The 24,828-nt window shown below is 35.0% G+C and overlaps 1 protein-coding gene across 4 annotated transcripts in view; it reads right to left on the reverse strand.

The window, feature by feature from the left end:
- The window catches only part of NR3C1 (nuclear receptor subfamily 3 group C member 1), a 136,836-nt gene that overhangs the window by 20,993 nt on the left and 91,015 nt on the right, over positions 1–24,828 (reverse strand). For 3 of the 4 annotated variants that reach the window (XM_012551537.3, XM_023505468.2, XM_012551534.3), the window contains exons 3-6: positions 22,414–22,580; positions 13,914–14,030; positions 5,671–5,949; positions 3,916–4,060 (exon numbers count right to left, since the gene is read on the reverse strand). In XM_012551537.3, coding sequence (XP_012406991.1) covers positions 3,916–4,060; positions 5,671–5,949; positions 13,914–14,030; positions 22,414–22,580 — 708 coding nt within the window. The remainder of the gene's footprint in view (positions 1–3,915; positions 4,061–5,670; positions 5,950–13,913; positions 14,031–22,413; positions 22,581–24,828) is intronic. The other variant, XM_012551541.3, reaches the window with a different exon arrangement.

Raw genomic sequence — 24,828 nt, forward strand, 5'->3', positions numbered from 1 at the left:
TTTTTAGCATTAAACTAATATTTGTCGCTTCTATTTTCTATACTACCCATTCACTTTTCAACCCCTATGATCTACTTTCTGACTCCATCATTCTACTGAAACTGCTCTTTCAAAATTGCCAGATATTTTTTCACTGATAAATTCATGGTCTTCTCTTAGTTTTCATTCTCTTTGATTTCACTGAAATTTTCACAGCAATGGTGATTCATTCTCTTCTCTTAGATACATTGTTCTCTCATGGTTTCTGTGACTCTTTTCTCTCTGATTCATTTCCCTTCTACTTGATCAAGTGCAAGCTATTTAATCTAAGCTCCTTGTAAAATGGAGATAATAATAATATCTGTTGTATTACCTTAATAGGTTGTTCTGAGGTTCAACCCAGATAACAAATGTAAAGTGCTTTGTAAATTTTGAAGACCTTTACAAATGATGGCATTATCATTGTCATCACTTCTTAGTCCTGCAGTGAGTATCCCCTACAACTACATTCATTCTCTACTCTCTACACCTCAGTAATCTCATCCTCTTCTGTTGGTTCACTTATTTACTTTATACTGATGATTCCCAAATCTATACAACTAACTCAGTCTCTCCCCTAAACTTTAATCAGATATCTGCCTCATGAATATCACCCCCAGGATGTCCCACCAGATCTCGAACTTAACATTATCAAAAACTGAATGAATCATTATCTCTTTCCTCTTCCTCCAAACTTCTGCAATTTTTGAGGGCAGGATCTACTATCTTCCAAGTCATCTTCATTTGAAATCTTACTTTTAATTAATTTATTTAATATTTTTCCCAGTTATACCCAAAATGACTTTCCTGAAATCTTAAGAGTCATTTTTGACTCCTCTCCTTCATTTTACTGTTGCTAATTATTAGACAAGTAATATCTTGGTAGCTGAATGATCCAGTGGATAAAGAGCAGGATCTGGAGGAAGACCTGAGTTCAAATTCGGTCTCAAGAAATTCTTTAACTGTGTGATGTTGCGTAAATGATTCAACCTCCATTTACCTTAGTTTCCTCAAATTTAAAATAAGAATAATAACTCACAAAATTATTGGAAGGATCAAACGATCAAATGAGATAATATCTGTAAAATGCTTAGCACACAGCTTGGAATATGGTCAGTGCTATATAAATGCTCATTTCCTTTCCCCTTCAGGTCAATTCTTTACAATGTCTTTCATGTCCCTATTCATCTATTTACTCTCACAATCAGCACCTTAGCTCAGATTCTCATAACTAGCCTGTGTTTTAACAGCCTCCTAACTATTTTTCCACTCTCCAATTAATCCTTCACATAACTTCTAAAACCATAATGCTTTCCTTATATGCAGCAGGTATTTAAGAAATTCTTATTGAGTCAAATTGAAAATATAAATATATAACGTCACCCAGTCTTGAAACCTTCTTTCCATAAGGATCCAATTCTATCCCCTCGCTTTCTTCTCCTTTTCTGAGCCCATACATACATGCACACTTTTGGATATGTAGACGTTTATTACACAGAATATCTTTTTTACTTTTTGCTACTTATTAAGGTAAAGATCAAATAGTTTTGAAAAAGGGATTGATAAGTTAAAAAGAACAAGTAGAAGAGATGAATTTGTTAGTTGTTCCAGTTCTTTTTTAATCTTCCAAACTTTACTACTGTGGCATTTTAAGAATCAGAAAGGAGTATAAATTTCCATGCGATAAAGAAATGAAGGTTGCAAGCAAAAGGGAATAAGCACTTCTATAGCATGTACTATGTGCCAGGCGCTGCTAAAGAATTTACAAGTAACTCACTTGATACTCACACCAATTCTGGGAGGTAGGTTCTATTATTATTCCCATTTTACAATTGAGGAAATTGGAGCAAACTGGTTAAGTGACTTAACCTGAGATGGGATTTAATTTCATGTCTTCCTTATTCCAGGCCAAGTGGCCAAGTACTCTCAATCCATTGCAGGACCAGATGAGCAGAAATTCCTTATATAGCGCCTATAATTGTAGTCATCCAATCTCTAGTCAAACTCCTCTTAGAGACTAAGACCAAAGATCTGCTACAGTGAGGCTAGTATCCCTTGATGGAACACATGATTTCTGGGAGTGCAGTCTAAAACTAGGTGAGCTTCAGTGATTGTCAAGATAAAGGGTAAGTTCTCATCAAAATTCTTCTTTAAAATTCCTGAGTTTCCCTTCACTCTACTTCCAAATCAGCTATCATTTAGAAACAACTTTTCCAGCTAAGTGATATAGAGTGGATACAGTATTCAACCTAAAGTCAGGAAATCCTGAGTTCAAATCCAGTCTTAGATACTTACTAGCTGTATGGGCCTAGGCAAGCCATCTAACCTATCTCAGTTCCCACAACTGTAAAATGGGGATCAAGTAGATAGAAAATAAATGCTTGAACTCTAAGATACCACTACACACCTGTCAGATTGGCTAAGATGACAGGAAAAAATAATGATGATTGTTGGAGGGGATGTGGGAAAACTGGGACATTGATTCATTGTTGGTGGAGTTGTGAACGAATCCAACCATTTTGGAGAGTAGTTTGGAACTATGCTCAAAAAGTTATCAAACTGTGCATACCCTTTGATCCAGCAGTGTTACTACTGGGATTATATCCCAAAGAGATTATAAAGAAGGGAAAGAGACCGGTATGTGCACGAATGTTTGTGGCAGCCCTTTTTGTAGTGGCTAGAAACTGGAAACTGAATGGATGTCCATCAGTTGGAGAATGGCTGAATAAATTGTGGTATATGAAAATTATGGAATATTACTGTTCTGTAAGAAATGACCAACAGGATGATTTCAGAAAGGCCTGGAGAGACTTACACGAACTGATGCTAAGTGAAATGAGCAGGACCAGGAGATCATTATATACTTCAACAACAATACTAGATGATGACCAGTCCTGATGGATCAGGCCCTCCTCAGCAACGAGATCAATCAAATCATTTCTAATGGAGCAGTAATGAACTGAACTAGCTATACCCAGAAAAAGAACTCTGGGAGATGACTAAAAACCATTACATTGAATTCCCAGTCCCTATATTTATGCACACCTGCATCTTTGATTTCCTTCACAAGCTAATTGTACAATAATTCAGAGTCTGATTCTTTTTGTACAGCAAAATAATGTTTTGGTCATGTATACTTATTGTGTATCTAAGTTATATTTTAATATATTTAACATCTACTGGTCATCCTGCCATTTAGGGGAGGGGGTGGGGGGGGTAAGAGGTGAAAAATTGGAACAAGAGGTTTGGCAATTGTTAATGCTGTAAAGTTACCCATGTATATATCCTGTAAATTAAAGACTATTAAATAAAAAAAAAAAAAAAAAAAAAAAAGAAAAGAAAATAAATGCTTGTTCCTTCCCTATCCATTCTTTACTTGTATAGGTCTATATATTTATTCTTATAAAACTCTATTTAGAGCCTGTCAACTAATATTATTAGTCCTCCTCTCTAATGTTACCTATGTTACGTTCTTAGCACATATGGCTGTTAAAAAACAAGGCAAGGTGGAATATGATCAAAGACAAAGGTTTTTATCCCTTCAGGAGTTTGATGTATTCTGACTACATCAAGGGTGTTCTCTCAATTCCATGTGAATAGAGAATACTTTGACTTCAGAGATGTCCTTTCATTATCATTCCTGGACTTACATTGATCCAAGGAATAAGCTTCCTTGAGCCAAAGATACCTTCTGTAACATACACAGCTAGACAAGAATAAATGTCCCACATCTCTTCCACCATAAATTGGTCACCTATGACCAACTAGCTCTCTAGTATTTTGAACATTTCTCTTTCATTCAACATCACAAACCATCACAATACTAACTTCTACTAGGAAAATGAAGCTTGTTAAAAATGGCATCAGGTAAACATTCCTCATATACTAACTACTTACTCATTTATAACCAGATCAGGAGCAAAACACAGCAGGTTCCCACTTGCTTGTTTGTAGGATCTCCATCCTAGTGCAAAAGACATCAGGAACATCCAAGAGTACTGCAGCAGGGTCATTTGGTCATCCAGGTGTAAGTTTCTGAAACCTAAAGACCAAATCAAAGTGACCAAAGTGTTATCTTTGATGTCCAAAGAGAAAGCCATTCATGATACCCAGCTATGATCACCACTTAATTATAGGCAATAGCTGGATGGATGTAAGGATTTCATTTAGTAGAAGAAATTTCTAGAGAAGGAAACTCCCTTTACTACCAAAGCAGGCTGAAGAAGCAGGCTGACACCTTCTTCAAACTTATAATCTTGAAGAATATATAGCACTAGAGCTTAGGGTTCTCCATTAAGGTTGTACCACTAGCAAAAATAGAAAAAAAAAAAAAAAGGTATTAAATAGCATAACCTTTGAATGACTAATCTGTCACAATCAGGTCTAATTCTTGTCCCCAACCTTCTATCTGTACAACCCCATGCTTATAAGTCTCTAATATCTCTAAACATTTATCCTATCACATGTGTGGTTCCTTCCTAATCATTTTTTATCCAAATAATTTCAGAATTTAAAAAAATCATCTTTTAATTTCCTTCTTATGGAAAAGGCACAGATAAGGGCATAACATATCTACTCCTGTGATTTCACAGAGATGGAGAATGCCTAGGATAGAATCTCCTTTCCCAAATGCAGATCATCCACCTGTCTACAGCTAACAGTGTTGGTGGGGGCTCAAAGCAATGAAATAATTTGCCCAGAGTCAGAAGCAACACTGACTATGTGTCTGAGAGAAGGCTTGAACTTATTTTTTTTTTTTTTGATCTCTAGGTTAAGTTTTCTATTCATTATGACAGATTGTCTCTCTAAAAGGCCATAAATATAAGTTGACGGACCACTTTATGTTCTCTCATGGCATGAAAATAAATTATTTTAGATATACACAACCTTGTTTCCTTGAGAGAACAGCACAGGAAAGTAGGTAATAAAATAGGATGAACTTCTTTGGTTCTCCGATATGTCTGAATAAAGACTAGGTTCATTTTCTACAATTGGAAAGAATATAGGAAGGGAGAAAATAAAAAAGGGAACTTCTAATCTTAAATTATTTATGCATACTTTAGGGTTGGCAAAGCCCTATATCCATATTTTAACTTATTGGATTTTCACAACAATCTTGTGAGGTTTTATTATCATCCTCATGTTGCAGATGGGAAAACTGAGGCTAGAAAAGGTCAAATGGTTGCTCCAGGTCATATAGTTATTAAGTGTCAGAAGCCACAGATGAACTTAGCTCTTTCTGATTCTACATATTCTATTCACTGTGCTACCTATTTGTTTCTTATATGTAGGTTGAGAAAGAGGTTAAAATATGTTATTTTCCCACTAAGTCCTCAAGTCTATTGACTGTCTACTTTATCATCTATCTGTATCTAAGGATCAAGCTATTAATAGATCTATTTATACCTATGTAGAGATCTATCTATGGGCAGCTAGGTAGCAAGTCATTTCGCCTGCTTTGCCTCAGTTTCCTCATCTATAAAATGAGCTGGAGAAGGAAATGGCAAATCATTTCAGTATTTTTGCCAAGAAAATCCCAACTGGAGTCACAAAGAATTGGACAAGACTGAAACCTGAAACGACAGAAATAGCTCTAACTATGTCTACAGATCAATCCTATCTACTGAGCCAGAGATCATACTTTCCTCTTACCTGGTATCGCCTTTGCCCATTTCACTGCTGCAATGACTTGTCGTCCTCCCAGCATGTTAAGTGTTGACATGATCCTCCAAGTGGTATCAGGCATTGAACTGTCATATCCCGAATATAACACCTCTGGCTCAATGACCTCCAGGAGTGACACCAATGTTGGGGTGAGCTGTGGCAAAGATGCAGGAACCATTGTTTTATTGACAGGACTTTCCGAATTCTCTCTTGTTCCTGTTGGGTTGGTTTGCTGAATTCCTTTAATTTTCTTCTTTGTCTTTCGAGCTGTGGGTTGAGAAAAAAAAAGATTTAAAAAAAGGTTTTAGGAAATGATAACAATAGTCACCACCATCACCAATAATAATAATGGTTTCTTTTTCTGTAGCGCCTTACAGTTTATACAGTTATCTCCTCACAATGACAATATAAATATTAATGATTCCCATTTCACAGAAGAGTCTCAGAAAGACTGAATAACTTGCCCAAAATAGCACAGCTCACTCCAAAGAGAATGGCTCTCTTTCTACCCAGTTGTGCTGCTTTCCTCCCTCCTTTACTTTTCATTTAAAAGAGTTGACCTTGATCCAAAGGGAAGAAATACCCTTTTAAGTCAACAGAAGTCATACTTCCTTGACTGAAGAATCAGAAGTAATGAAAGAATGTTCCCTATCTTTGTTCCTGTCCTGGCAATCAGCCAATGTGGTCAGCCCTATGAAACAGATGCTTTCTTGCAAAAAATGTACACATAAATCCAACTTCATTAATATTTAATCATTTCAGTGATTTATTTGGTACAATGAATTTTTACTCTCTGCCTTTTAAATCTGATTATTTCCCATCTGGCTGGTCACAGTAAACTGTACCTGTATGAAAAAATCTTCTTTAATGCTTTTTAGGAAAATTCTGTAAGTTTTGCTTCCCTTGTGTTATTCAATAATGGTCTCCCAATCAGAAGGTTTTACCCTAGAGCTGAACAGAATCATACACTCACTAAGGAAAGATATCTTATCCAATTACATAAATCCTCTTTCTCACAAGGATAAGGGAATATTTGCCTTCTACAGTGTTATGTTTACATAGAAAAATGCATCTTTTTGGCACATCCAATTTATGTGTATTCTTAACAAAATGCTATATATTATGGAATTTCAGACCTTAGAGGCCATATGGGCCAAGTTATATTCAGAAAGGAGTGTCTTCTAAAACATCTGCCTCAGAGTTTATCTAGTCTGTGCTTGAAAGACCTCCAGTGATGGGAACCTGCCACCTCTGGAGGTAAGCTCTGGAGGAAGTTCATCCTTCTTCTGATAGCAAGCAAGGAAATTTTCCTGGCATTAAGACCAAACTGGACTTGCTGCAACTTATACTCTTTGCTCTTCATCCAGTCTCTTGAAGCCAAGAAGAGGAAGTCCCTCTTCCAAGGGACAAATCCTTCAAATTACCCAAAGATACTTCTCAAGTTTTCTTGAAACTGAGAATCTCCCTTCCCCCTTCCCCATGACTTTGGTAGATCTCTGGCCTCAAAAGATCACAGATTTAGAGGAAGAAGGGACCTGAAGACACCATTTGCCCAATCCCCTCATTTTATAGATTAGGAAACCTGTTTTTATAAAAGTTGCCCAAGATCACTCAGGTCAAAGGTGAGATTTGAACACTTCACACTTCAGAACCCATATTCTTTTAAATATATTTCAATTATGTAGGTACTCCTTCTGCCAACACAGATCACAACACTCCTATATAACTTATTCCAAGCATTTTTAGAATTGTGTTTCTGTAAATCCTCTGTCAAAGATCTACTCAAGATGCCAGAGGTTTTATTTTGTACTATTAGTATTATCAAGGATTTGCCACAAAGAATGTAAGCAAAGAATTATGCAGGGATTTGTAGCAGTCCCACCTTCCCTGTTGCTAAGGAAGAGGAGAATCTAACAGCTTGAAAAATATTTTAAACAGAAGACTAAATGAAGAGAAGTAGGAACAAAAAAAAATCTAATTTTCTTAGTAAATTCTTTTTGACCTTTTCTATAGCAAAGATGAAGGTCCACATTTGAACACACATTCTACAGAGTTAGTGATGACCTAAAGATAAATATTTAACAAAAAGTAGATCAAGGTCTTTAAAATGGCTGACTGTTACCTCAAAATACATATGGAAACTTCTTTGTTCTTTTCATCTTTTTCTAGGGTATATAGAAAGAACCAAGTAAGCTGCTTTTATATGGAGATTAGAGAACGATATATGCATGGAAGCATTTTGTAGAGCCAAGTTCCTTCTGTCTTCTTGAGATACCAGGAGAAATGAACATCTTTGACCGAACTCATCTTATCATATTGTTACTTTAAGACCATCATTAGTTAAATGACACAAAATCATGTAGTGTTAAAAAAAAAAAAGTCTGATAACTTAGGAAAGATTGCTAAGAATAGAAAATGACAAAAAAATGATGAAATGTGGCTCACTGACATATTTCTTAAATATGATGGTCTGTCAAAAGGCACCAAAAAATATTTACTTCTGTCAGATAATGGATCCATATAAACAAATGCACCTTCTATGTGTCAGGCATTGGGCTAAACATTTGACAATTATCTCATCTTGATAAAGGAGGTAGGTGTTATAATTATCTTCATTTTATAGTTAAATAAATGAGGCAGACAAAAGTTAAATGAGGTGCCTAGGTTCACTCTGCTAATAAGTATCTGAGACTGGATTTGAATTTGGATCTTCCTCATTCTGAATCTAGTATTCTCTCCACTGTACCATCTAGCTGCCAGATGAGGCTTTCAGAATAAAGCTACAAAATCCCTATTCATTTTCAAGGAAAAAAAAGTTTTTTATTCTTTCTTCTTTTTTAGTCTGAATGTAAAATTTAATAAAAAAAAAAAAAAAAAAAAAAAAAAAAAAAAGCAGTAACAAGACCAACCTAGATTTTCCTTGCAGAGTAAGGCAAAGTCAGTACTAACAAAGAACTTACACACACACACACACACACACACACACACACACACAGAATAGGGTAAAGAAATACACTGCTTTCAACAGAGAAATAGGAGAGAAAGTGAAGAAGAAGGAAGGGAGAATTAGAGAAAAAGTAAATTAAAGGAGGGATTAGCCCTAAGTAAAATAAACTCTAAGGATGTACAAAAATATTTATGGCTCTTTTGAGGTTGCAAAGAATGGAATCTGAGAGGATGTCCATAAATTAGGGAATAGATGAACAACTTCGGTACATAAATGTGATGGATTATTATTGTTGTAAGAAATGATGGAGAGTATGATTTCAGAGAAATCTAGGAAGACTTATATGAACTGATGCAAAATGTAGTGAACAGAACCAGAAGAACAAATTATACCATGACAGGTATATGGTAAAGGCAAAAAACTTTAAATTAGGAATTTTTAACAGCTTAATGGCCAATTAAGATTCCAGAGGACTGATACTGAAATATGCTACATATCTCCTGATAGAAAGGTAAAGGACTTGTAGTGCAAAATGAGATATTTTTTTTTTTAAAGGCTAATGTAAAAATTTGTTTTGATTGTAATGGGGTTAGTTTACCTTTAATTTTCAAGTGGGGAGGAGATTAAGTGTGGAGTGGGAATTAGGTAGAAGATAAAAGGGTAGATTTTTGCTGAGTGAAAAAAAAAATGAAAAAATAAAGTTTGTGTAGTAGGTTTTATATCTCACACTTCCAACTCATTCACTTATCCTCTCAACCTGCTAGGAGGTTGTGTTATCAGAAAGGTGACTGGTACAACTACTTAATCTTAGGATGCTAAGGATACCCTTTGTGGGTATCTACCTTTATTTATTAGATCTCATGAGCCCTTACTTGTATGTTTCCCACTAACAAGTCAATCAGCTGGTTTAATGAACTTTTAACAAAAGCATGTATTCAAAAGACAAAGAAAGAAGAATAACACAACATTATATCTATAAACTTAGAACATACTCTTTTGCTTATAATCATCATTAGCTCTTTGGGTTTTTTTTTTTTTTTCCAGAGTTAACAGCAGTTGATATATAACCTCTGTGGCAATTTGGTCATTTATTTTTAGGGCTCGACATCTTCCACCAATAAATATGGTGTCTGTAGGAGAGAATGGGTGTGATCTTAAAGTACTATTAATGAGTTAACATGTATAGCGAACACATTGGGCCATAGTAATGCATATTACTCTGAATCTTAATATTCTTTCTCAGAGACTTAGTTCATATATGTTGGGCTGCCTTGTGAGGGTTGCATAGGATTACTTTGCTTTTGTTTTATGCTAGTGTTCTTCTATAGATCTGGGCCACTGTCTCGTTTAAAAAGGGCAAGTAATTCAGCTTGGGATCTGCAGAAGCTTCTCTAGTTCTAGTTTCTTGGTTGGGTTCCCTAAGGAGTTCCTCTATCCCATGTTTCAGGCAGCCAGAACTAAAGAGTGGTACCTTCCTTTTAAGCAGTCTAGAAACACAAAGCTTCTCTCTCATCATTGTCTGAGGTCCTTATTAGACCTTATTTTTCTGGTTCAAGATTGGGACTGCTCATTGAAAGACCTCACTTTGGATTAACAAATCTTCGTCCCTGCTAGCTAAGCCATAAGCAAGCAATGAACGTTTGTTCAGTAATCACAAAATAGTTCTGGGGTCCAGAGTTCCCTGGTTATAAACCCTAGAATTTTCCATTGATCATATACATATGAGCTTCTTGAAAACAAGGCACTGAGGCAAATCTTACTCTGGATATGTACATTGTCCCTGTGGGCTGCTTTATTACTGTTTTTCATATATAAGTCTCACATTTGTCTTTTTTCTTTGCCTCTTTCCATCAGCAAAATCCCCAAAGTCTGAAAAGGATGTTGTTTTAAGTACTTAATGTATGGACATACACATAGCTTTCTTTACCTTAGAGAAGGTGTTCCTAACTTGGAAACATAAGGACTGAAAAAGGTTGGGAACTTCTGCCTTAGAAAGAGTAATGTTTTAGACCACAAAACTTAGGAACTGAAGACATGGCTTTGAAGTCTGACTAGACTTCATACTTATTAGCAAAATGGTTTTGGACAAGTAACTTAATTTTTTAGAATCTCCGTTCCTTCATCAATCAAGTATGGATATTAACACAATATCTATATCTAAAAACTGAAACTGTAATTTGCAAAAATATGCAAAACATATTATTAACTCTTCCTATAGATACTGGTGGATATTTTAAAAAGTTACATTATTCTTACAAAGAAATTTTGTAATCCTTTGTAAATCTTTATGGTATTATATAAATGTGAGGTAGAACTAAACTTCCCTTCAGCTGGGGACAGTGTTTCTTTCTATGGCGGAATGTCTCATACAAATACTACTGTTCTTAGGTTTGTTTGAAAATGATTTGTGTTAAAAAATAAAGAAAAGAAAATTATTTGTGTAGGTAGGATGTAAATTAATTCAGCAGTAGCCATTAGAATTGCTTAATGTGAAAACATAAGAGTGGATTAATGGTTTTGGGCAGATTATTTAAGCAGGATTTGTCTGGAAGCTAGTTGAGAATAAAAATGATTATCCAAGTTAAAATAGAAAGGCCAGGATGAAACATTTCAGGGATGAAGAGAATGCCACTGTGATAAGAACAAAGAAGTATAGAGATAAAATGAATCTAGGACAAAAAGACTGAAGAACTGCCTTATGAAACCTCCTAATTCTCTATTTAGACATAGTATAGATGTTGTGTTAAAAATTAACCCCCTCTATCACATTATAACTGCTACCCTATTACACAATTGTTAACATAGAAACTGACTATCAAAGACTAACCAGAGAATGTAAGTTCCTTGTGGAACTTTGAAGTATCTGTTTTATCTTTATAGCTGTAGTCTTGCATAGGACCTACCCACATAGTTAAAAAAGGCAGTGGGGTGGCTTAGTGGATGAAGTTAATGTATAGTCAGATAGACTGAGTTCAAATCCTATCTCAGAAACTTAATAGCTGCATGATCCTAGGTATGTCACTTAACCCCTCCCCCCAGACTCAGTTTCCTCATTTGTAAAATGGGATTAATAATAATGATATCTTACAGGGTTGTGAGAATCAAATAAGCTGACATATGTAAAGTATTTTGAAAATTGAAGTCATTGTGCTATAATTACTGATAAATACTTGCTGAATTTACTAAAAGAACAAATACACCTTGGCAAGAGATCTAACCAAGCACAGTAAATTAGCAATATTCATCTATATTTGCAAAATAAAAAACATCTCTTGTGGATTAAGAAGTATTTTACCAGTTTAATTTGTTAATTGACCTTTCTAATTTCCCAAACAATTACATTAGGTGGATAGCTATTTTTCCATTTGAATAACTTATAGTCAGACACAATATTCCAGTTTTGAATATCTAGTTTTTTTCTTTTTTGTTGTCAAGCCAGGTAATGTCATCAGTGTCTAGTAAGGACCTCTTAGGATGGGAACTCCCTTCAAGAATACAGATATGCAGCTACTTCAAATTTTATCTCTTATCTTGGGGAATTAAGAGGCTGAATGACTTGTCTACAGTCACCTGATTAGCCTATGTCAGAGGTGGGATCTGAACTCAGACCTTGAGGCTAGCATTCTTTGGCTTCCTGCTTCTAGTTCATCAGGGTCAGAAGGAGGTGTTCAGTTATGTCTCTCTGATGCACAATCCTGTACTTTTTATTAACTCTGAGTACAGGGTTGGAGTGACTAAGAACGGACTAGTAGGTTGCTTGGCTCAAATAATCTGAGGTGTGTCTATAAAGTAGGAAGATAGATTGGTTTGTGGAAGATCTTTTGCTTACAAGTCACACTTCATCAAACTACTTCAAGTTTAACAAAGGCAAACCAAACCCCCAAAGAGAACACCAGTTATATTGTCCTACTGGTATTAATTTTTATTTACTTTAAATATACAATTAGAATCTGCTGATGTTAAATATTTTTGTGCAGGAGAAAAGTGATTGTATACTTGCCTTGTATGGGGGGAAAAAAGCATCAACCATATGCTTTCTATGTCAGTTGTACAATATGGAGTTATACTCTTCTGGGTATTAATGACATCGTTTTGAAAGCAGGGCTCCTTTTAATTAGATCATCACCTAAATGATATTAGTGAAGGATAGAGGCTATTTTCCAGGATAATTTTTTTCCCTTGAAATGTTTAACCAGATAAGTTCAATCAAGAAATCTTTCAGTTGGTAGAAAGTATCACTATGCTCCAAGAAATACTGGGTACATAAGACTTGTGAGGATAATGAACCTTTAAATCAAATTAAATAATCCCTATCCCCACGGAGTTTACATTTTATCAGGGAGCCAATATATATTTTTAAAAAATACAATTCAGCTTTTTTGGGGGTGAGAAAGAGCACAGCAGCCCTGCAGAATCAGGAAAGACCTTATGTGGGAGGTAGTATCTGAGCTGAGCTTTGAAGTAAAAAAGGATACTAAGAGGCAACAGTGAAGAGATAGTATATTCCAGACATGGGGGAGGGTATGTGGGATTTTGTTACTTAAAAATTTTCCCCTTTGGTTCAAAACGAGACACATTTCAAGGCAATTAGAAACTATCAATTTACCAAAATTTAACAAAATGGTGGGGAGCAGTCATGATCTACAAAACTCTAGACATTTTAGTCCTAGCCCTTTTAGTCTACAGGTCTACTAACTCTCTTACGTTACCCAGTGTCTTCCCATGATTCTTTCTACTTGGTGTGACAGCTGGGTGCTAGTTAAGTTGTTTCTTCTTTCAGATCTCTGTTCATATGTTGCCCCACAATGGGACCATTTAGAAACTGAAATTCTTAAAAGGGCTATGACAAAGAAAATGACAATTGCATGTTTAATAGAAGAGTGTTTACATTTCAAGATTTTACAGAGTCACAAAAGGAAAAAAAGAGAATGCCCTGTTGTCCTCTATAATACTCAAATGGTGTAATTTCCTTTCCCATCTTCTACTCTAACTATGGTGAACTCCATGAGCATGTCCTATGTACAAGGAGAACCTGTAGATAAAACTATAGTAGTGTATAGGTCTGTTAAACAAGCAGAATAGGACCCATGATGGGAAAGAAGAAGAAAAATCCTTACTTTTGTTAGGCAACAGTAGGGATATTATGGCCAAGAATGCCCTATAATAACTCAACTATTTTGAAGATAGCAAGACATTACACCTGATTATTCACATCTTACAAAGAAAATTGATGCATTTTTCTGTGATTCAGAGGCAAACAATCCACTTAAGTCTTTAAAATTACCTTCTAGGTTCATTCCAGCTTGGAGACATTTTCGGTAACGGCATGCTGGGCAGTTTTTTCTTCGAATTTTATCAATGATACAATCATTTCTTCCAGCACAAAGATAATTATGCTGCCCTATAGTAGGAAAGAAAGAAAATGTTAAAATACTGCTTATTTTGTAGATAGTGTCTATCTTTCACTCTCTTTGTGTATGTATGTATGTATGTATGTATGTATGTATGTATATGTATGTGTGTGTGTATGTGTGTGTGTGTATGTATGTGTGTTTTATTGTTGCTTTTTTGAGGGTGGGGGATTAGGGAGAGTGAATTCAATATATTTAAATCTAGCATATTACAGTACCCGAATTTTGCTGAGGTGAGTTTGGAAAGTTTAATGTTAAACAAATAGCAAAAAAAAAAAAAAAAAATTTAAAAAAGGAAAAGAAAAGAAAAAGAAAAAATGGATCTCTTCTGACTTTAATTTCCTTCATTAAAAGTCCAATATCCTTTAAAAAAAAATCTTCCAGAAACTACAATTGCTTTCTATTACTACAATAAGATCATAGAATTTAGGGATAATAGTTATAGATTTAGAGCTGGAAGGGACCTTGAGAAAGCCAGCGAAGTTACATGAGTTCTTCAAAGTCCCATTTATAAATGATTTGGTCTTATGATTTGGTTTCATCATACTGCAAAATTTTCCAATGATAAATTGAAATTTTAGTTCAATATTATATTTACAAAATGGATACTTCTTTTATTTCTATTTCTAAATGTAGTGCTAGAGAAAAAAGGGATATTTAGTCTTACACTTTTGAGGCTAATGGCAACAATGGGTGACTAAGACACTTGATCTTAGGAACCACTGTTTGCGCCTCATAAATGTGCTCACCAATGCAAACTCTTCCGATTTACCATCAAATATTGAAGTATCAAGCCCCAGGAATTTTGTCTGGAACTCCCCAAAAATAGTTTTGATATATGTGGGCTGATGAAGCAATCCTAGAAGTATTGAGAAAAGTAACTAGCTAAATTTCTTTTTTGGGTCTCTTAGCCCTGTATTTTGCTGTGATGATTTGGCAATGGAGTTTTAGGAATATCCTTTTAAAATTTTCACTTTTTTCTCTTATTGCCCACATCAGCTAAAGCTCTAGGGCTACATAGCCCAGGCTGAACCACAGGAAACAAACAGACAAAAGTGGCCAAAGCATTCAAAAGGGAAAAATTTTCTTGTCAATTTTTCCCTGCCCCAGCTGCAGCCAGCTGGAATCTTTTGGCAGGAGTTGGGGGAACTACTGGGGGCGGGAAGGAGGAAGGCTGCCTGACCTCATTGGAAGTCACACTCTGCCAAGAAGTGCCATTACAGTAGGAAAGGCCATGCTATGGAGAATATCCAGAAGAGAGTTGCAGATGGACCCTGGATTGTAGGGCAAGCAAGTTACTAGGCCCAAATCCTTTTTTTTTTTTCTCCTACACCAGTACAGCCTCCGAGAAGAAGGGAGTAGGAAATAGAAGAATGAAGGACTTCAACAGACTAGATCTCAGGCAGTTCTCCCCTGGGGGGAGGGCTATTAGCAATGTTTGTGCCTGTATATACAGCATATCCACGCTTATTTTTCAAGACAAAGAGGAAAAAGTACGAATTGGACTCTTTCATGGGATAAAATGGAAAGAAAACCTTATTAAAGTTTCTAAAATACTCTGTAAGTCTTCACTTCTAGACTGATAGCAAGGCATTTTGCAACAATTTTCCAAAGAAAGAAACACCTATACAAGTGAAACAATGTTTCTCTCAGTTTACATTCTTAGATTGGATTAATCATTTCTGGGGAAATTATGTTCACACTGGAGGTTAGTTGTTGAATTTTTGTAGAAATAAGTTGAATTCTCTTGTCCTGATATGAAGCATCAAATGATATCTTTTGCAATGTCTGGAGATCTATGAGTTAATGGCTTTGCCACTAACAATCTGGGTGATTGGTCAAATAGGATTTCACTTTCTCATTTGTTAAATGAAGGATTTGGACTCAATCTCTCAAAAGATTCTTTCCAGTGCCAATATTCTATGACTCTAAGGACATGAATGATGTCACAAACTTATTTGTTTAGAGGCAGCATGGAGTAGGCAGACTATACACTGAACTCAGGTTCAGATCCTCTCAAACACTTTGTAGTTCAGACAAATCAATTTACTACTCTGGACCTAATGTTAATGCACTGTCCAGATAGTTATAAATTCGTCTGGCTACTCTGAAAATATATTTGGAATTATAATTGTATAAACCTAGCAATATGACTAACCTAAAAAAAAAAGGAAAAGGATCCACAATTACAAAAATATTTTAGAGCATTTTTTTTTTAGTAGTAAAGAAATGGAAATTAAAGGCATGCCCATCAATTGGTGAAAAGCTGAAGAAGTTACAGTACATGAATGTAATAGAATACCTGTTGTAAGAAATGTTGCAATGTACAGTTCTAGAAAAACCTAGGAAGATTTATATAAACTGAGGTAGATTGAAGTGTACATAATCAGAGGTACACAACTTATGCAACAATAACAACATTGTAAAATCAAACAGCTTTGAAAGACTCAAGAATTCTAGTCAATGCAAGGTGCAGAATGAGATGTATTTTTTGGGTTTTTTTTTTTTTTTTGAGCATCTGTATTTTTTACAAGGATTTTTTTTTCTTTCTTTTTTCCCTCAGTGGAAGATGAAAGGAAGAGAAAATAGATTTTTAATTAAATTTTTAAAAAATTAAATTTAAAAACCTTTCCTGGGCTTCAGTTTTTTCATCTCTAAATTGAAAGTGCTGGAATCAAAGCTCTTTAAGGTCCCTTCTAGATCTAAATCTATAATTCTATAACCTTTTATATCCTTTAAATATCTCATATTTGCTTCCAAAATAGGATGAATGAAGTCAGGAAGCATTCAACAATATAAAGGTTGTGTGACCTTTATGGAGACAGAGAATAGCAGGAAGGAAGGAGTACAAAACCCAAATCATAGCTCTTTCTCTATGTCTTATTCAATGTAATTGGTCACATTTACAAGATAAACTTTGATTAGTGCTAATCAATCACTTAGAAGTAACTAAATTCCTCACATAGGTAGAAACCAGGATGGGGAAAGCTTGGGTTTTGTCCTGGGGTTGGAGAGTGCTGGTAGGACCTGTAGTTATGAGATCGTAGATTCTGAATGGGAAAGGATCTCAGAAGCAATCAAGATTTCCCTCTTTACTTTACAGATGATAAAACAGAGGCTTTGAGAGATTGCCTTGCCCAGTTAATATATGAGGAAAAATCTGAACCCAGAACTTCCTGACCTCAAATCAGTGTTCATCCACTGCTCCATGGTGGATCACTAGCAAGGAAAAAACAAAACTAAGTCTCTATCTAAGAAGTTAAAAAAGGAAACTATTAAATATCTGGGAAGAAATAAACTCTTTCCAAGTTCCATCCCTACTCCCCACAAAAGTGTGGGTTGTGATAAAATTCCAAGTTTCAACTCTTTGGGACTCCATATAACTAAATTCACTCATTTGGTTTGGACTCCAATTTCTAGAAAACCCAAAATTTCTCCTGTATATCTTTAACTAGGGTGACCACCTAAAGTACCTGTAAAAGTTTGTTTTTATACCCCATTGAGCATACAAATCTCAGGAATCTTCCAAGTAGGTCTTCAAAAATCTATGACTCAAGTTTCATTCCCATTCCCTTCAAGATGAGGGTGTCTATGAATCTTCCTTATTTGGTTACTTTGTATCTTTCTGGATGGCTCTTTCACTGAACAGGCTTGACCTTAAAGAATATGTTTTCACAGAGAAGTGGATTTTAGGAGGTTTGGAAACTACTCTTCCCACATAATACAACAATGACGGAAAAAAGAAAAAGAAAAAGATTAAAAAAAAAAAAAAAAAAAAAGAAAAACCAATAACCCCAAAACAAAAAATGAACAAAACAAACATCTCTTCTTATGATTAAAGTTCAACTCACAAGATCAAAGGATATTGAGAGCTTTGTGTCTAAACCCAAACAAAAACTGAGTTCCCCTGAAATGAAATGATTTATTGAAAATATTCATTTGATAATTTCCTATTAATCACCTAATCTAACTGTACAAAAACATACATTGGAATACACACTAAAAGCTAGTATTTCAATGTTTCAAAAAGCTATGAAAAAAAGAGAAAGGGACTTCTCTCTAGAGAGGCACTTTCTGAGGCTGGTGCGGAATGAGCACTGGCTTTAAAAACAGAAGGACTGAGTTGGAGATCTAACTGATACCTACTTGATCTTACTGTGGACAAATCAATGAGCCTTTGTTTCTTCATCTATAAAGTGGAAATAATAGCAACCGTATTATGTAATTCACTCAGTTGTAAAGACAGTACTTTGGAACCCCTAATATACAAAATATAAATGAGTCATTATTATTAATCATTATTAGCCCATCAATAATAATTATGACTAATATTAATATATCTACAATATAACCAATGCTCTTACTACTACCAATTAGGAATCTGAATTCAGAGCTTCTTGACTCCAGATCCAATGCTCAGTGGGACTCCATGTGACCAAATCCAGCAAAAATGTACCAATTATTCATGTTATTCATTACATGATAATGAGCAGTAACTGGGCAAAGTATGAATGTATTAATTGCATACATGCATATATTTCTTGGTTTGGACCAATGATTTCATTGATTTGGGGAATACCTCACAAGAAAACTTCCTCAATCAAGACAGACAAGCAACTCTTCTCTAATTTAAAATCTTATAGAGCTGTGTGGATCAGTGACTGATTAAGTGACTTGCCCCACACTTCATTAAACCAGGATTTATCAGAGACATGGCTTAAACCCAGGTCTTTTTGACTCTGAGGCCAGCTTTCCATTCACTGCTTCTCTTAATATTAATATATAAGTAGTGGGAGACAAAATTTCTATATGTTCTCAACATAGGTCTTTTAAGTAGATTCATTCTTCTTAACTTCTCAAAAATGGAAACTAGACAGGGAGCTACCGGATAAGTTTGTAACTCAAAGTTTAGGTTGAACCTGTATGGACAATTTTGTAATTTGCAATACTTTAAAAAAAATCTAGGCAAAGGAAGAGAGATGAGTCATATAGCTCTTAAGAATGTGCAAACAGAACTGTGGCCAAACAATAATAATCTTTCTCAGACTATGAATGAATGGGCTACATTATTTTTTTTTAAAATGAGTATTACCAGAGCTTGAGATCACCCATTCAGTCTATACAGTTTACTAGTTACTTTACACAACCATTACAATATGTAATTATTCTAAAAGAGTACTCATATGCAACATTGGAATTTTAAGAATTTACCTCTCTTCATTGTTAGATGTGCTTTTCATTTGTGAAGCTATTCGTAGTGACTCACTGCAAGGGGGGAACTCCTTTCTTTCTTTACTGTTTTTGCACTTGGGGGATGGGTTTATAACTGTAACTACATTTCCCCCTATTATCCTTGGTGATGGTGTGTCCATATGAGACTGTAGTGTACAGCTGAGAATGTTGACCTTTAGGGGAACAGATCAGTGATCTCAACCCTAAGCCCAATAGCAATTGCTAATGAAATGTACCATGATAATTTGATCTCCTATCCTTTTCTGCTACTGGTACCTTCTGTTATCTGATTATGCTGCACAGATTCCCTTATGATTATGTTGTGCAATATTGTTTTCTCACTTGGGAGGAAATTCCTAGTGACTAGGATCCTATTTTTTTTGGGGGGGGGGGGGTTTGCTCCTTCCTAAAGAAGGAACCAGAAGAGTTTTCCCTCTTCACCCTCTCCTCCCAACCAGTCACATCAGTCAAAAAGAATCAATGAAATACCTCCTCTGTCTGCTATGTACTGGGCTAGATGTTCTGACCTCAAGCAGCTTATACTCTATTGGGGGAAACTACATATAAATAAATAAAACAAAATATGTATAAAATAAAAATATCATGTAAAATTTTTTAAAGGAAGGAAGGAGGCACTAGCCAATGAGAAGTTTCAAGAAAGGCCTTCTATAAGGCTGAAGTCTGAAGGAAATCAGGGATCCTAAGAGGTGAGGTTAGGAAAATGGCACATTCCAGGCTTGAGAAGGAACCTATGGATAAGCACAAAGATGAGAGCTGAAATGGGCATCAGGAAAAGGCAAGTAGGCTAATCAGGCCATAGTAAAGGGAAATAATGGGCTTATAATAAGCCTGGGAAAGTGAGCTGAAGCCGTACTGTGAAGGTCTTTAAATGTCACACACATAATTCACAGACAGGCTCCAATTTCTATGTCCAGCCTCTCTACACATCATTTCCCCTCTCTCTGTCCCATGATCTATGATTCAAAGAAATTGGCCGCTGTCTTCCATCTCCACGCCTCTGTACTGGCTACATGCCTGAAACATACTCCCTATTTATCTCTGCCTTATCATTGGGAAATCTCATAATGCTGCAAGATTGGATCTCACATCTCAGTAGTACCCTCTGCCCCTTGGACTGGAGCTCGAAGGCAGGGCTTTGGGCTCCAAGACATCTTTTGAAAGAAGGGGCTCAGCAAAATATTTCTCACCATTTCTTACCAGCTACCCTGCTCTTGGGACTTCTCTAGGGATCTTCTTCCTATCTGACTTTTCAGATTCTTTTTGTGTGTAAGCTCCTTGAGGGCAGCAATTGATCTTGTTTTTGTTTGTACTTGTATCCCCAGTGTTTATTACAGTGCCTACTGGCACATAAGTAGTTAGACAAATGTTTATTGACTGATTAAAGAATCCCAAGTGGTGCACAGTTTGGAGTTCTGGGCCAGAAGTCAAGACAACCTCAGTTCAAAGTCAGCTTCAAATACTTCCTAGCCATGTGACTCTGGGCAAGCCATTTAATCTCTCCGTTTGTCTCAGTTTTCTCAGTTGTAAAATGGGGATAACAGCACCTGCCTCCCAGGATGCTGTGAGGATTAAAGGAGATAATACCTGTAAGGTACTTAGCACAGTGCCTGGTGCAGAGTAGGTGTTTAATAAATGCTTGTTTTCCTCTTTTCTTCCCTCTTCCTTTTAAGACACATCTTCTGCACAAAACCTTTCCTCATGCCTACCACTATTAATATCCTCCCTCCCAAACTGCCTTTTGTTAGCTACTTTGTATATTTGAGTTTATTCCTTTTATATTTATGTTGTATATGTTTAGATTGCCATTTCTGCTAGAATGAGAGCTTTTTTTGGAGAAGGGATTCTTTCTTTCTTTGATATTGTTGGGAATATGAATAAAATATACCTGGCACATAGTGTTTTTAAAATTATTTTTTAAAAATAATTTTATTTTTAAATTAAATTTAAAATTTTTAAATTTAAATTTAAAACAAGCATTTCCATAATACGGTACAATAAAAGGATGACTATACATGAAACTGCAAAGCTACTATGTACAATTTAATATTCCTTTGAAAAATACATGTTATCATGTATATTTCTTTTTTTTTTTTTCTTTTCCTCCCCCTCCTAGAAATGGCCACCATTAAACAGAAATAGGTTGTATGAATGTGTATAAACACACACACACACACACACACACACACATATAAACATACCCATACATATACACATGTATATATGTAAAATTATTCTATACATACTTTTCTTTATCAGTTTTTTTCCTTAGATGCAGAGTCTTCATATGTGCTTTATAGTTAATTTAAAGTATTTATAATGTTCAAATGGTATTCTTATAGCAATATTGCTATTACTCTATTTCTGTTCATTTCACTATTCATTATTCATGTAAGTCTTTCTATGTTTTCCTATATCACTGAGCTGATCCTTTCTTATAGAACAGTAGTCTTCCATCATAATCATATATCACAACTTAGCCATTTTCTAATTGACAGGTATTCCCATAATTTCCAGTACTTTGCCACCATAAAGAGAACTGCTATAAACATTTTAGAATATACAGGTTCTTTTTCCTTTTTCCTAATTATTTTTGGAAATAGAATTAATAGTGGCATTGCTGACCCAAAGGATGTATATAGCTTAATAACTCTTTGGGCATAATTCCAGATTACTCTCCAAAATGATTGGATTAGTTCACAATTCCAGCAACAATGAATTAGTGTCCCAATTTTTCAGCATCTCTCACCTGACATTTTTTGATTTTCATATACACAGGGTTTTAATAAATGCTTGATGACTGATTCTTTTCCCTCCGTCTTTTCTTGGACTTTCTTTCCCAACCAAGAGGTGACTTTTAGGTCTGTCCACATTTATACAGAGCCACCTTATAGTTACAAATTTAAAAATCCACAATTGACACATTGATTAGAGTTAATTTATTTACTATTAGTTTCTACCAAACTGGAATAGAAAAAACATAGCTCTTAGAAATCACTGGCCATGAAGGTAAAAAAGACCTGATCCTCTGAGTATCATAGTCAGTAATAACCTATCATTTTCAAGTTTCTACTTACAAGAATGAGAAATAAACAAGCCAAAAAAACTCTTCAAAACACATACTACCTTCCACTGCTCTTTTGAAGAACACTTTACAACTTCCACAAGTTAGGACACCATAATGACATCCTGAAGCCTCATCGGAGCAAACAAGGCAGAGTTTGGGGGGTGGTCCCGTTGTCGTGGAGGAAGTAGATGGAGAAGAACTTACATCTGGTCTCATTCCAGGGCTAAACAAGTGAGAAGAAGAGAGACATAATCCTTGAATATCTAACAGTATAACAATATTAACCATCTCATTCCCATTATCAGATCAAAAGAAGACCATTTATGACATTCATTTTGTGAGATGGATTCATATAACAAGCAAATTTGAGTTCATTTTCTTCCTAGTTATGTTGAATTGCACTGGATGAAACATACAGACCTGAATTAATATTTTTTAAAAATATCTTTATTATAAGGGATGCTCTCTGGGAGAGGAAGGCTATATTGGGAATTGCCTTCTTATATCTTCTTTAGGGCTAATCTTAGTCATTATAATTTCATAGCAGTCAGTTTCAGTTGCTTTATTTTTATTGATAGTAAAATGTGTATGCTTTTCCTGGTTCTGCTCTATTTTGGATTAGTTCATGTAAGTCTTCTTTTCTTTTTTTGTATTTGTAATCATTGGTTATTACAGTGAAATAATATTTTATAACATTAATGTACCACAGCTTACTTAGCTGTTCCCCAGTGACAAACATTTATCATTAAACATCTATAATTTTCTTTTATATATGTTTTAAATAAAAATGATTGGCATCCTTTATTATATACCTTTGTTTAAACCTACATATACCTATATATGTGTGTGTGTGTGTGTATCTGTATGTTTATATGGGTATATAATTCCATATATGTTGCTGTTGTTCAGTCATTCAGTTGTGTCTGATTCTTTATGAAGAATTTTTGTACCGTGTACGTGTGTGTGTATAGCCTACATTTCCCAGTGTTATTTTCCCCTTTTTTCCATATATTTGTATATCTCCATACACACACATTTCCCAGAATATTTCTCCCTTTCCTTCTCTCCACAGAACAATTCCTTATAATAAAAGAATAAAAAAAATAAAGACAGTTTGGTAGAATTTATTAATATACAGAAAAGATCCAACATAAGAGGTATTTTTTTTTTTTTAACAACCATAATCTCTTACCTCTGTAAATAAGCAAAAGAAAGTGTTTTCTTCTGTCTTTTTTTTTTTTTTTTTTTTTTAGGGCCAAGTCATTATAATTTTCATTGCATTCAGTTTTGATTGTTTCAGAATCTATCATTCTCAAACAGCTGTTTATAACAATTAGAAAATGTCTTTCCATAAAGAGCAATTGGTGATAGACATATTTCCAAAAATGTGGACAGATGTAATAAGCTGACTTAAAATACTACATAATGAATTATATGTAGAAACACAAAGCTGTTTATCATTTTTCCCCTGCAAGAGAACACATGAAAAAATCTTCCCAGATTTTTCTTAATTCTCACCCACTAAAAATTTTGGGCAAAACCTCGGGTTAAATGATCAGTTTACAGGTATAGACACATAATCTCTTTTCTGTCCCACTTTCCTTTATTCTTATGTATCTATAAAAATTTATGCACATATATATGTATGTATTTATAATAGACATTTCTTTTCTGTACAACACAGTTAATCAACAAACATTTATTTAGTACCTATGTCCCAGTTATTGTGCCAGGTGCTGGAGGTACAGAGAAAGACAAAAGATAAATAATCTTTGTTCTAAAAGAGCTGGCAGCCTAATGAAGGAGGCAATATGCAAACAACTAACAACTAATAATAATAATAGTAATAATAATATCTAACATTTCTATAGTTCTTTCAATGTGCCTGGAACTGTGCTAAGCACTTTGCTGGTATCATCCTCATGATAACTCTGTGAGGTAGGTGCTATGTTTATTCCAGTTTTATAAAAGAGGAAACTGAGGCAGGCAGAATTTAAATAATTTATTAAGGGTCATAAAGTTAGTAATGTCTGACACTAGATTTGAATTCAGGTCTTTCTGAAGCCAGATCTAGCATACTATCCATGGCATGACCTAGTTACCGCAATGTACAAATAAATATATTAAGGATAAATTGGAGATATTTAACAGGGAAAAGGGTACTAGTATGAAGGGAGATATGGGGAGGTTTGTCAAAGAAACTGGAATTTCAGATGACTCTTGAAAGAAGCTAGGGAAGCCAACAGGTAGAAATAAGGAAGAAAATTTCAAATATGGCAAATAACCAATTAATGAAATCCCAATTACAAGCACACTAACAAACATTTACCATATGAAAAGATTCTAATTCAAATGGTACTTTTGGTTCTCTGGATACTCAATCCTTGGTTTGGACCTGTGATTTTTTTGATATAGGGAGCTCCCAGGATAGAATTCATATACTCTTAGAGAATTGGCTCAATTAAATGATT

This window comes from Sarcophilus harrisii, chromosome 2 (assembly GCF_902635505.1).
Source record: "Sarcophilus harrisii chromosome 2, mSarHar1.11, whole genome shotgun sequence".
Taxonomy (NCBI): domain Eukaryota; kingdom Metazoa; phylum Chordata; class Mammalia; order Dasyuromorphia; family Dasyuridae; genus Sarcophilus; species Sarcophilus harrisii.